General features: G+C 45.5%; 1 protein-coding gene across 2 annotated transcripts in view; it reads right to left on the reverse strand.

Moving 5' to 3' along the window:
- Window positions 1–3,509: 3,509 nt before the first annotated feature.
- Window positions 3,510–12,908, reverse strand: part of LOC127004391 (histamine H1 receptor-like) — a 302,097-nt gene continuing 292,698 nt past the window's right edge. For both annotated transcript variants that reach the window (XM_050872035.1, XM_050872036.1), the window contains 4 exons: window positions 11,227–11,556; window positions 9,176–10,663; window positions 8,091–8,181; window positions 3,510–7,256 (listed from right to left, as the gene is read on the reverse strand). In XM_050872035.1, coding sequence (XP_050727992.1) covers window positions 5,842–7,256; window positions 8,091–8,181; window positions 9,176–9,694 — 2,025 coding nt within the window. In that variant the 5' untranslated portion in view covers window positions 9,695–10,663; window positions 11,227–11,556 and the 3' untranslated portion in view covers window positions 3,510–5,841. The remainder of the gene's footprint in view (window positions 7,257–8,090; window positions 8,182–9,175; window positions 10,664–11,226; window positions 11,557–12,908) is intronic.

Genomic DNA, 12,908 nt, shown 5'->3' on the forward strand with positions numbered 1-12,908 from the left:
TGTTTCTTTTTTTGTGTGTCTTTGTGCTGTCTCCTTTGATGAAAAAATAAATAAAAACATATATATATATATATACCTATATATATATATATATATATATATATATATATATATATATATATATATATATATATATATATATATATATATATATATATATATATATATATATATATATATATATATATATATATATATATATATATATATATATATATATATATATACATATACACACACACACACACAAGCACACACACACACACACACACACACACACACACACATGCTTATGTAAACCCGATACCATAGCAACACCTATACAAGAATAATTAGACTGAACACCAAAACACACACACACACACACACACACACACACACACACACACACACACACACACACACACACACACACACACACACACACACACACACACACATTAATACATCTCCCTACACCACTCGATTTTTCGATCTTCTCTAACTCTCCTCTTCCTCCTTCTCCTCCAGTTCTTTCAATAATTGCTCCTGAAAACTCTTCTGTTCCGTTTTCTCTTTCTCTTCCTACTTCTTTTTCTCCTCTTTCAAGTTCTTTCAATGACTCTTTTAACTTCTCATCCTCATTTTCTTCCTTCTTTCGCCTCCAACTACTCCAGCTCTTCCAGTTTCTCCAGCTTCTCTCCCTTCCCCCACCACCTACCTACGTCGCTTTTTCAATACTCTTTCTCCTTCCCTGCTGAGTCCTTTTTTTTTCTCCTACTGAACACGGTCGTATGTGTAAAATCGCAGTGAGTAAAGGCATACTCGTGTGTGTGTGTGTGTGTGTGTGTGTGTGTGTGTGTGTGATATAAAGTTCAAATATCCAACCCATCGCTACAGTTCTTTTTTCTTTCAATATAGGAAGAGGGAGTGTTTTCTTATCATTTGGAAATCAGAGTAGTTATAACAACAGCAATTACAGCAACAATAACAACAACAACACTGAAATGTGTCATTGACTACTTTATTACTGAGGCGCGCCCTGTTGCCATGGCTACCTACCTACAAAACACACACACACACACACACACACACACACACACACACACACACACACACAAATGGTCGCTGCGAGGGTGTAGTGATGACGGGTGTACCAATGTCGGCCGACAATTTTCAGTCCTCGCCAAACTTGATTCAATTGGAGATAAATTCGGGTCCGAGCCGATATCTTGCATGGGCTGGCACTAGTGGTGTCCTTCAAGATAGCAGCCTACCGGGGCTATTAATCCTGCACATAAAAAAATAAAACGAAACTGAGAAACTCACACACAGACACACGATCACTGTGCAGATGATAGAAAACACAAGGATACGTTAAAAGGGCAAGCTTAAAAGATTACCCTTTATGGGCACCGAGACTTATTTACTCAACCATGCAGCCATGGACTGGGAAGACACTATTGGGACACGCGGAAGGAAACAAAGAGTAGGAGCTGTAAGACACTGAATGCATTCCTGAGCAGGATAACGGCAGACCGTTGTGTGTTTATTACCCTTAGCAGGAAGATTAGAAATAATGGGACATTATCTTAATCTGTATACACAAGTATCTAATGTGGCAATTAATAAGAAATTCTTAAATAGGACAGAATACACAACATACCATCTGAGAGGGATGTATAATGGGAGAAAGTTGAAAATTGGAGTGGATCAAACACCGTAGATGGAATTGAAACAAAGTTGCCATTTTTCATACTGTAATGCCGCGTCCTTCTTAGAGGTGCACAGGTTACACAGGTACAGGGCAGATTAATTACAAACGTCAGGTGTGTAAATATGGGAAGGTGGGGAGGAGGAGCCCCGCCCGTGTGGCCCCTCGGTGTGGCAGTGGGCAGGTGGTGAGGGGAGTGGTAATACTGCAATCAGGCCAGTCGCTGAATCCAAGAATCGCTATCCTACATTTTTTGGTGGGTCTGCGTCACGTTATTTGCTGGGGCTGCCTAATTTTATTAGGTGGGGCAAGATTACTGCGGGATATCATGGACAGACCTAATCGCAAGAATTACCACCAAGGTATTGCCTTTCAGAGGCTCACTGGTAACTCGATAACATTCACGGCTCCTTGATAATACGATAATAGCAACAGGTATTTGGGTGTTCATTGGGAATCAGTCACACTCCTTCACGTCCTATGACTGTAACGACATCATTTGACATAAAACCCGTAAGTAGTTATGTTTTATTGTCCTTAAATTAACACTTATTCATGCTCCACTGTATGTCTTCATGTAACACCCACTCACACTGACGCACAAGTTTTTGTTTTCTGTCACTGATCTTAATTCAGGTCCGCTGCCAGCCAGCGCTCGTCGCCCCGCCACCAGCTTCATCACCAGACACGTGATTATTATGCTTAGTCAAGGTTGAACTCGCAGGGAAAGTGAGACGAAAGGACATCACAATATTAAATTATTTACACAACATTAATAATCACAACCTTTTCACTTATCTCTTGGCAATACCTGACACACTCGGTACACGCTTTACTGCCATAAGAGGGAGTAGATAACACACACACACACACACACACACACACACACACACACACACACACACACACAATTTTACCGCAGTTTATTGATCTGGATTGTCGCATTATGGTTTCCTGTCATCATAACCAGCTACAGCCTGTCTCCGTCTGCCCGCGGCCCCGCGTGCGTGCAGGGATGGAAGCAGCGGCACTGGGCGGCCCCCACGCGTGGCTCATGAAGATTCTCGGTTAGCATGAACATCAACAACAAAAACAATACAATAGTAGGAATAGTAAGTCATAATAACCGTGATTAAAGCAATACTATTAAAGATAATAATAATAATAATAATAATAATAATAATAATAATAATAATAATAATAATAATAATAATAATAATAATAATTATAATAATAATAATAATAATAATAATAATAATAATAATAATAATAATAATAATAATAATAATAATAATAATAATAATAATAATAATAATAATAATAATAATAATAATAATAATAATAATAATAATAATAATAATAATAATAATAATAATAATAATAATAATAATAATAATAATAATAATAATAATAATAATAATAACAATAACAATAACAATAATAACAACAACAATAATAATAATAATAATAATAATAATAATAATAATAATAATAATAATAATAATAATAATAATAATAATAATAATAATAATAATAATAATAATAATAATAATAATAATAATAATAATAATAATAATAATAATAATAATAATAATAATAATAATAATAATAATAATAATAATAATAATAATAATAATAATAATAATAATAATAATAATAATAATAATAATAATAATAATAATAATAATAATAATAATAATAATAATAATAATAATAATAATAATAATAATAATAATAATAATAATAATAATAATAATAATAATAATAATAATAATAATAATAACAATAATGATGTCAATAATAATAATAATAATAATAGTACGCGATGGCTGAAGTGGTAGCGTGGTGGGCCCACATTCACCACGTGATAGACGACACGAGTTCGAATCCCCACGCTACCACCTCGGATTTTTCAGTCACCGCCGAGGCGCTTAAAACTACCGAAATGCTGTTCTGAAGACCACCCATCAACCCGGACTCTAGATAAAACTGTCCAAGAATCAAGAACGAGTTCCGGGGGGCAGCATGAGCCAAGAGAAGATGGCGCCACTATAAACACTTGCCTGCGCCATGACGGGCTGGGGCCGAATAACATCCAGGCCCCTCAAGCAAGCCTACCGGCGGAATAGGCGGAGACGTAAAAACAAACAAAAACAAAAACAAAATAATAATAATAATAACAGCAATAATAGTGAAGGTAACAACAACTGTTGGTAGTACTACTTCTATTACTACTAATGATAATGATAATAACAGTGAGGCACGACAGAGAACAATGTCATAGTGAATGGAATAATTTAAATGTCAATTAAATATTTATGTATTGAAGTCTCAACTCCACACCCGGACTGGATTACGACACCAAGGAACAGAGAGGAAAGAGAACGGCATAACAGTAAATGTAATGTTTCAGTATCATCATCCTGTCCAAACCAGGGTAGTCAGGGTTGGGGGCCAAATTAGTCTCCATCATAACCATGTTGAAACTGTCACACAAAATAGAAGGAAGACGTTTAAGTTAGAAAAGGGCAGACCACTCTGTAATATGAGCACCACTTATGTCCAGCCTCCTACAGTGATGATGAGTACAGTGAACTTTCAGATGACGCATAAAGCTGTTTGTTCCTACCCATCTAGAGACACACAGGCAGATGAACTCTTCTTGAGGAAATCGCCAGTTACACTCATCTGACGGGGAGGAGTTTGATTATAAATATTTCATGAAAAATACTACGTCTCTGAGAGGGTAAAGGGATCAGGGAACATATTTATCGAGCTGACCAATGCTATGGTTCGTAAAAGGAAAGAAGCCATGCCAGAAGGGAAAAGGGGGCCCTGATGTTTAATGCTATTCCCCAGAGGAGGTAAGGAAGGAGCTTAACTGTTAGTGCTGTGCCTCAGAAGGATGGCGCGGGGCTTAACTGGGGCACAGCACAGCGTTTAACCGTCGCTGCTGTGCCTCGGAGGGAAGGAGAAATTAAGAGTGTGTGCACTCCAGACGGCGAAGAGTGAGGAGTTTGGGTAAGGACGAGGAGCTTGACTGTGTTATTCCTCAAAAAGGGGAGGATGGGGAGGGGTAGGAGTAGGAATAAGAGAAGGAAAAGGAGAAGGAGGAGGAGGAGGAGGAGGAGGAGGTCATTCATGCAGCATCCACTTGATATAATTTATAAAGAGAATATAATAATGAGCCGAGTCTTACTTGTCAGCCAAAAACAAACACAATAACGCAGTAGGAGGCACAGAGTATGATGCATATTATACATATTAACTTGAATTCCCAGCCTCAGATCCCTTTCCGCATCACTGACTCCATCAACCCTATTTTTCTGATTTCTCTGCTCTTTTAATTTGTTGCAATGTTAGGCTATTAACGAGTGTTGCTTTTCCGACTCGAATGTCCTCACAAATTGTAAATGTTTTCATATCTATATGATGATGATAGTTTAATACTCTCTCTCTCTCTCTCTCTCTTTCCAGAGGTGCGTTTGAGACCAGGCACCCGAGCGCCACGCACGCCACCGTTTTATGAGCCTTACTGCGTGTATTCGGAGGGGTGTAGTAATTTTTTAGAAACATATTTACCTCCACTGTTCTTTGGAACCCTAAAATATCATTATCACTCCTATTTTCTGCATTTTCATTGTTAATTGTACTTAGGTTCCAGTAAAGTACTTATCAATGCATCGTACTGTATGCTGCTCGATATAATCGTGATCTTGAATCTAAACGGCAGGAGGGGCAGCACAACGTATGTGCTCGGGCGGCCATTGTTGTTGACATGACGTCATCACCGCACACACCACATCACCTTCGAAAATCTGCGCGTCCATGCCGCCTGGGTTGCCTACCCGCGCGGCACACAGAGGCGCCTGAGTGATTTCCAGGACTCGGGCCGCGAGCCCACCTCTCAAACACCCTCCAGGTTTCTGCATCAAGGACCTCAAGGAAGTACAGGAGCATGGGTGGACACACACACACACACACACACACACACACACACACACACACACATCAGGCACGCCCCTTAGTACACTGTATACAGAGAATAGGCGAATGAAGAACGGCAGTGAGAATTGTGACAAATGTACAAGTACGTGTGTGTGTGTGTGTGTGTGTGTGTGTTACTGGCGGCGCCCTCTATCCTTGGGTCAGTGTCTGACAGCGATGGTGGGCACCCTGTGGGGGGCGTGGGGCTGCATGGGGGCTTTGCGGGCGGGGAGGCGCAGCATGCGGGCGAAGGCTCTGCGGAAGTTGTGATTGCAGAGTGGGTAGAGCACCGGGTTGAGGGCCGAGTTGAGGTAGCCGAGCCAGATGGTTGCCGTGTACACGTGGGCTGGGACGCAGGTTTCGCAGATGGCCATGATAAGGAAGAGGGTGAAGTAGGGAACCCAGCAGGCCATGAAGGCTCCCACGATCACGCCCAGCTGCCGCGCTGCCTTCCTCTCCTTCACCAGGTTCACGCTGTTCTCCACACGTCGTCCTGCTCCGCCGCCGCCACCGCCTCGCTTCTTTCTGGTGCCGTTGGAAGAGTTGCTAGAGGCGCGCATGCCTGAGTGGTGGCCGCTATTCTCAAGGCTGCCCAGACGCCAGCTGCTGTTCCACTTCTGTTCCCTGGGCCGCTGTGGTGAGCCAGCCGAGGGATCCCAGGAAGGGTGTGGCCGAGTATTGCTTTGGTAGCAGTGGATGTGGTTCTGATGAGGCCCCAAACGGTTGTTGTTGTTCGCCTGGCGACGGTTTTGTTGTTGTTGTTGCTGTTGCTGTTGCTGCTGCTGTTCTGGCTGCTGGGTGCCCTGCTGCTGCTGTTGGTGTTGTTGCTGTGGGAAGTGTTGGGAGTAGAAGTACTGCTGCGTTGGGGAAGAGCTGCCGGAGTCCTCTGGAAGGTATTCAACGCTCACAACCACGCCGGAGAAGTGTGAGCAGTCGTGGCTCCCCGGCGACACAACCGTCAGGCTGCAGAACTGACTCCGTTCACTCGAAGTAGTGGTAGTGGTGGTCGTGGTGGGGGTGGCGGCGGTGGTGCTGGGGGGCGAGGTGGTGATGGCGGGGAGGTGAGGAGAAGATAGGTGGGCACTTCGGCCTGAGGTTGGTGGGCGGGAGCCGCCTCGTTCTACCTCGCTGATGGAGTCAGTGGGGATGTCATGGGCGGTGAAGGGGACGCGGCCCAGTGCCTGGCGTGTCTGTACCTCACGGAAGATGCGGCAGTACAGGTACAGCATCAGCGCCGTCGGCAGGTAGAAATTGAGCGCCGCCGTCACAGCCTTGAAGGCGGCGCTGTTGGAAAATTCGGTCTCGCATACATGAGGCGGGTGGTGCCTCACACCGCCCAGTGCCAGGTGGTGCCACGCCAGCACGGGCACCAGCCACGCCGTAGCTGCCGTCCACGAGGCACCGATCATGACCCAGGCCCGCCGCCGCGTCCGTCTCCTCAGGTACCGCAGCGGCGCCGTGATGGACCAGTAACGATCCAGCGAGAGAATGACCAAGTTGAAGATGGAGGCGGTGGAGGCCGTGTAGTCCGCCGCCAGCCAGAACTGGCACACCACCAGGCCCAGCCGCCACTCACCTGCCGGGGACACCATGCATGAGGCGGTGACGAGGAGACCCTCCCAGGCAGATAATTAAGGCATCTGGTAATGAGTCATCAGTGTGCCAAATGTTATTAAATTTACCTGTTGCCTCGCATGGCAGTTACCATGACAGGTGATTACCCACTTCCTTCCAGTTCACCTTGACCAGCAAGTTCCTGGTGCAACTGATCCCACAACCCCCTCCTGTGCAGTTGACACGCTCCCTCCTACCTGTGCTTACCTTCCAACATTCACCCCAGCACACCTCAAAACACTGCTTTTCCTATCCAGGTGACGTTCCCCTTTCATTATTGTCCCTCTCCCCCAACATAACCTTTTCTATCACATCTTCCTCGTGCATTTTTTCCATCACATTAACCCATCCCATAAACCATTTCCCTACCTTAATGCCACATCGTCCCACTTCACATACTCCTCCCTCATGTTTGCACCCCTTCCCATCGTGGTGACTCCTCTCTCCCGCCAAAGTCCCATCATATATCCTTCCTCCATAAACATGACGTTCCCTTCCCATTACATTCCTTACGAGCTTGGCAACGTGTCCAAAACTATCATAATGGTGCCCCTCCGATCCCTTCCCATTACATTTAGTCTCTCGCGCTCCCTGTCAGTCCTTCATATACAGGCCTTTTTTCCTTCCTTCCCACCACAGCTTCTCCCTTTTAGCTTTGCTCATCACAGTTCTTTTTTTTTTATCTTATTTTCACCTTTCCTCCACAATACTTTCACTCTTTTTCCTCCTCAAGCTTTCCCATCTCGTCAGGATGCCTCCCCCCCCCTCCCTCTCATCCCGCCCTTCGCCGCCTTACCCATCATGGCGTAGGCGGCACTGATGGGCATCACGATCACGCCCACCGTCAGGTCCGCTGCTGCCAGACTCATGATGAAGAGATTGGACACCTGCAAAGATAATACTCTTGTGAGTGTATGTAGATGGGAATACAAGAAGAACATTGTATTTATTTCCTCAATTGCTACTTCTCATTTTTGGTGTTTTGCTTCTCCCCTTTGTTAGTTTTTTCAGTTCATTTGAGCGTTTCCAGGCATCATTTATTGTGAAAATGAATATCAACAATAATATAAACATGCCAATCTTGACCCCTCATTCGGTTACATAGAGGCTAATATTGAATTTATGGTTGACCACAGATCAGGTTAGTTAGGTTAGATATGAGTAGGTTAGATTAGGGTAGGTCAGGTTAAGTTACAATTAGTTCGGTTAATTTGTTGTTTATTTTATTTTTTTACGATAAATACGTGTGATACTCTTCGCGCTGCGCCATTGTCGTCACTGGCGGTTGAGTAGGCCACGGGGGCGAGCCACGGGTTTACGCCGCCTGAGGCAGAGCGGGTTAGCACACAATTTCGTAGCTATTTACACAACTGTCTTGATCTCTACACTCTTTCCTATGGTCTTCCAGGAGGTTTGAAAGTAAGCAGAAATATATATGACAGCAGAGGAGCAGTGGTTGAGTGAGAAACGAGATATCGGCGCGTGAATAATAAGTCTTCACATACTCGGCATGGTCGTGCAATGGTTATTATTTATTTGCCCAACAAATGATGCCTCAAAACATTCAAATAAACACGAATACCATCAAATGGAAGAAGAAAACACCAAATATACGAAACGGCTATAAAGGAAATATTTACCAAGAATCTTATTAGAGCATCATAACACACTTATGTCCTATAACGAGTCTGTGAGGCCAGCCAGCATACACACAGCAGGTCATGAAAGCTCATGAAATTCTTTTTATCATAATTTTTTCATTTCGATTTCATACCTGAACATCCCCGCCCCCTCCCCATCCATCCACCCAGCCACCCTCTCCACTGACACACACACACACACACACACACACACACACACACACATCAGCGTTGGCCTCACCGTCTGGAGTCTCTTCTCCGTCCTGATCGCGTGGATGACCAGCGCGTTGCCGACGGCGGTGCAAAGGGCGAGGGTGTAGAGGGCGAGTCCTGTGATGGCCAGCAGCCCGGAGCTCCATTCCCCCGCCTCGCCCTCCCGCCCCTCCGCACCCCACCACCCGCTGCCCCCCTCGCCCTCCTCGGACAACGTCAGGTTGTGGCCAGAGTCCCCGAGGCTCAGGTTCCACTGTGAGGTGACGGAGGAGATATTCCACGCCTGCGTGTCGCTCCAACGGGATGTGGCGGCGTCCCAAGACACTGTCGTCACTATAGGGAACTCTGGCATTCCACCCTCGGGGCCACTGCAGTTTATGGTGTGCAGGCGGCCTGTGGGGGTGGGGGCGTGGCTGGGGTCCGGGGGTGGCAGGTACTTGGGGAACACGGCGTGGGGGTACCTGAAGCCCTTACTGCCATTACTCTGGTTTTCGGCTGACTTGAAAGGCGTTGTGTCGATCTCCGCCACGCCAGAAGGCGGCTCCATGGTGCCCCTTCCTCCCTCCGGGCCCTCACGCCTCGCCCCTCACGACGCCTCGGCCGCGCCCTTCACCGCTTGTTCCATCCTTTCCCTGCACGCGACGCAGCGTCTCTCGCCCAGCCGCCGCGCTTCCTCGCCCCATCCATGGCTAATCACAATCACCTCGCACTGTTCGCCGCCTCTTCGCTGTTCGGTAGGCTACACACTGACGCCTGGATGTTAAAAGGTCTTTACGAGGAAGACGCAGGATCACGGGCGCGCTGCTTCACCCCGAGAATCACAAAAAATGATTAAACTTTCCCCATCGCGGCAGAATTATGACCTGCTGCTGCCTACTTTGGGTGCACGAGCGTCGAATTTCTCACTTGACGACTTGCTGCTGCTGCTGACATTTTCAGGAAGGGCAGAGACTGAGTTTTGAACGCTTAGGTCGCACTTGGCAAGGAACAAACACTCGAAATCCCACTCAGTAAGAAATAACACTTCAAACCTCAGGAAGAAAGAACATTCACATCCCCTGAACATGGAAGAACAGTCTGATCCCACTCAACAAGGAACACTTCAGGTCGCACTCAGCAGGAAAAAAACACAAACTTTGATTCCACTGAGCAAGGAAGAACACTTAAGATCACTCTCAGCAAGGACTCGAGGAGAGCAACGACACTCAGTTCTTGCTTCGAGACGGACGAAACCCCAAGTCGCTCTCCATGGCAGAAAAAACCCTCTGGCAACTATCTTCAGTCTCGTTGTTGTTGTTGTTGTTATTGTTGTTGTTGTTGTCAGAGGAGGAAAATAACTAGTAATTGCTGAAGGAAGGTCGTGTTGCTGGTCCCTTGCGGTGTTGCTGGGTAGAGACAGCAGTTGTGGTGTTGCGCAAGACGAAGGACAAAGAGAACATTTTCTTTATTTTTTTCATTTCCCAGCTTTCCAGGAAGCGGGAGGTGGTGAAGACGGCGGCCGAAGAGATCCTCACACCTGCCGGAGGACACATGGTCAGGAGGAGGAGGAGTAATATTAAGAAGAGCAAGAACAAGTGTTAATAGCACAAAAACTGTGCTAGATCGGCGTCGCATGACCCTCCAACACCCCCCCAACAATTTATATTATGCAACTAGGAGTGTAAAATGGAAAAATGCCGAAAAGTAAAGATGGCGCCACTATAAACACTTGCCTGCACCACAACGGACTGGGGCCGACCATCAGGCCCTGCTATGAAGGCCTACCGGCGCCACAGGCCAGGACGTTAAAAAAAGCTGACTTTGTTTATAATGCCATGTTGTAGGGTTCATCAGGGCTAACAAATGTTATTATACAATGTCATGTCTACAATGTCTACAATGCATGGGTAAGCCAGGAAAACAACTTGAAGAGAACAACAAGAAGATGGACAATCTGTTGATCGGCATCTGTGACGCCGATAAAAAAAAACAAGAAAAGAAGAAGAAAAGACAGGAACAAGATCAAGATGAGACAGGAACAAAAAGAAGAAGACTGTTTTATCAATTGAAGAGGTTATTGATCACTTGCTGTCCTTTTACCGATGGGCCGCGGGGACGAGCCAGTCAGTAACCCAGCCAGTCACTCCCTCAGTCAGCCAGTCCCTTAGCCAGCCAGTCCCTTAGCCAGCCAGTCCCTCAGCCAGCCAGTCCCTCAGCCAGCCAGTTCCTCAGCCAGCCAGTCCCTCAGCCAGCCAGTCCCCTAGCCAGCCAGTCCCTCAACCAGCCAGTCCCTCAGCCAGCCAGTCCCTCAGCCAGCCAGTCCCTCAGCTACCCAGTCGGACCCTCGGCGGTACACACGGGTCCTCGAGGAAGCGGCAGGACACAGAGGTCTTCTCGGTGATGGTCTTCGGGCAGGGCCGCAAGTTTAAGCTGTGGAGGAAAATCTTGTGTTACCGGAGGAGGGAAAATTCCGGTTCTTAGCGATTCCTTGGTATTATGCTTTGAAAATGGTTTTGTATGTCTTTCGTTTTGTCGTCATCGTTTTACTGTAACAGAAAAAAAGTATCATTTTTTCTCCTAAATTACAAGCATGTTTTCTGTCAAACGTGAACCCAAAGTATATGCATTTATTATTATTATTTGTATGTAGAGAAGTCCGTGAGGCTGTTATGTGGACGCAAGAAGTCTGCAAATCAAGTGATGCTCGTGAAACTGGCAAAAAATATATATCAGTAAAGGGATGGAGAGAGGGACACGCTGCCTCTCCGCTCCTTTCACTCCCCGGCAATACTGACTGACCTGCCACCGCATCAGAGACGACATTACTTTCTTGTGCTCATTATTCTTTAATTATCCCCTATTATGCTATAATGTGTGTGTTATAGTGTGTGTGTGTGTGTGTGTGTGTGTGTGTGTGTGTGTGTGTGTGTGTGTGTGTGTGTGTGTGTGTGTGCGCGCGCACGCGCGACTTTAAGCCATAGAAGCGCTTGTCATCCTCAAGCTATGTATAACATTAGTTAGACCTCACCTCGATTATGCAATTCAGTTCTGGTTCCTTTACTATTGAATAAGCATCAAAATTTAAAAATCTGTGAAGAGGAGGATGACAAAAATGATTCAAGGATTGGGAAACTCGACATATGAGGATAGACTCAAACATTGAAATCAGCCTGCTCTAAAGAAAGGCGAAGGGTGCGAGGAGACTTGATCGGAGTTTACATATGGATGAAGAGCTTTAATAAGAGTGATGCTAATAAGGTTTTGGTGGTAAGAGTGTCGGGTAAGAGACGTAGCAACGGGTTTAAGTTGCATAAATTCAGATTTAACAAAGCCATAGGGAAGAATTGGTTAGAGTTAGGTTTACAGTAGCTGCCTTGTATAGGCCTACCGGCTCCTTGCAGATTCCGTATGTTCTCATGTTTGTCGCCCTCTACTACAAACATTTTCCTCTTGAACCCGGGGCTTGAGAACATTGATTTTGCTCGTAACGTCTTTCAGTGTGGCCGCTTCTAGCCAGCCAAGTCTGCCTCTCCGTGCGTGCATCGGTCTGTCTACCTGTCTGGCCTACCTGTCTGATTGTTCCTCCGCGAGTCTTGTAGGGAAGTTACATATCCCACGGAGACCGACGCACACTTATGAGTTTGAGTACTTTATTGTCTTGTGGCTGCACTCTCATACTCTGCTTTTCCCTTCGAGTAATACTTTGGCACGTGAAGAAAAATGAAAAAATATTCACTGTTTTGTCTCTACTTCTTGTCTTTTCACTGATGCTTATCAAATTA

Source organism: Eriocheir sinensis, chromosome 28, assembly GCF_024679095.1.
Source record: "Eriocheir sinensis breed Jianghai 21 chromosome 28, ASM2467909v1, whole genome shotgun sequence".
NCBI classification, from domain to species: Eukaryota; Metazoa; Arthropoda; class Malacostraca; order Decapoda; family Varunidae; genus Eriocheir; species Eriocheir sinensis.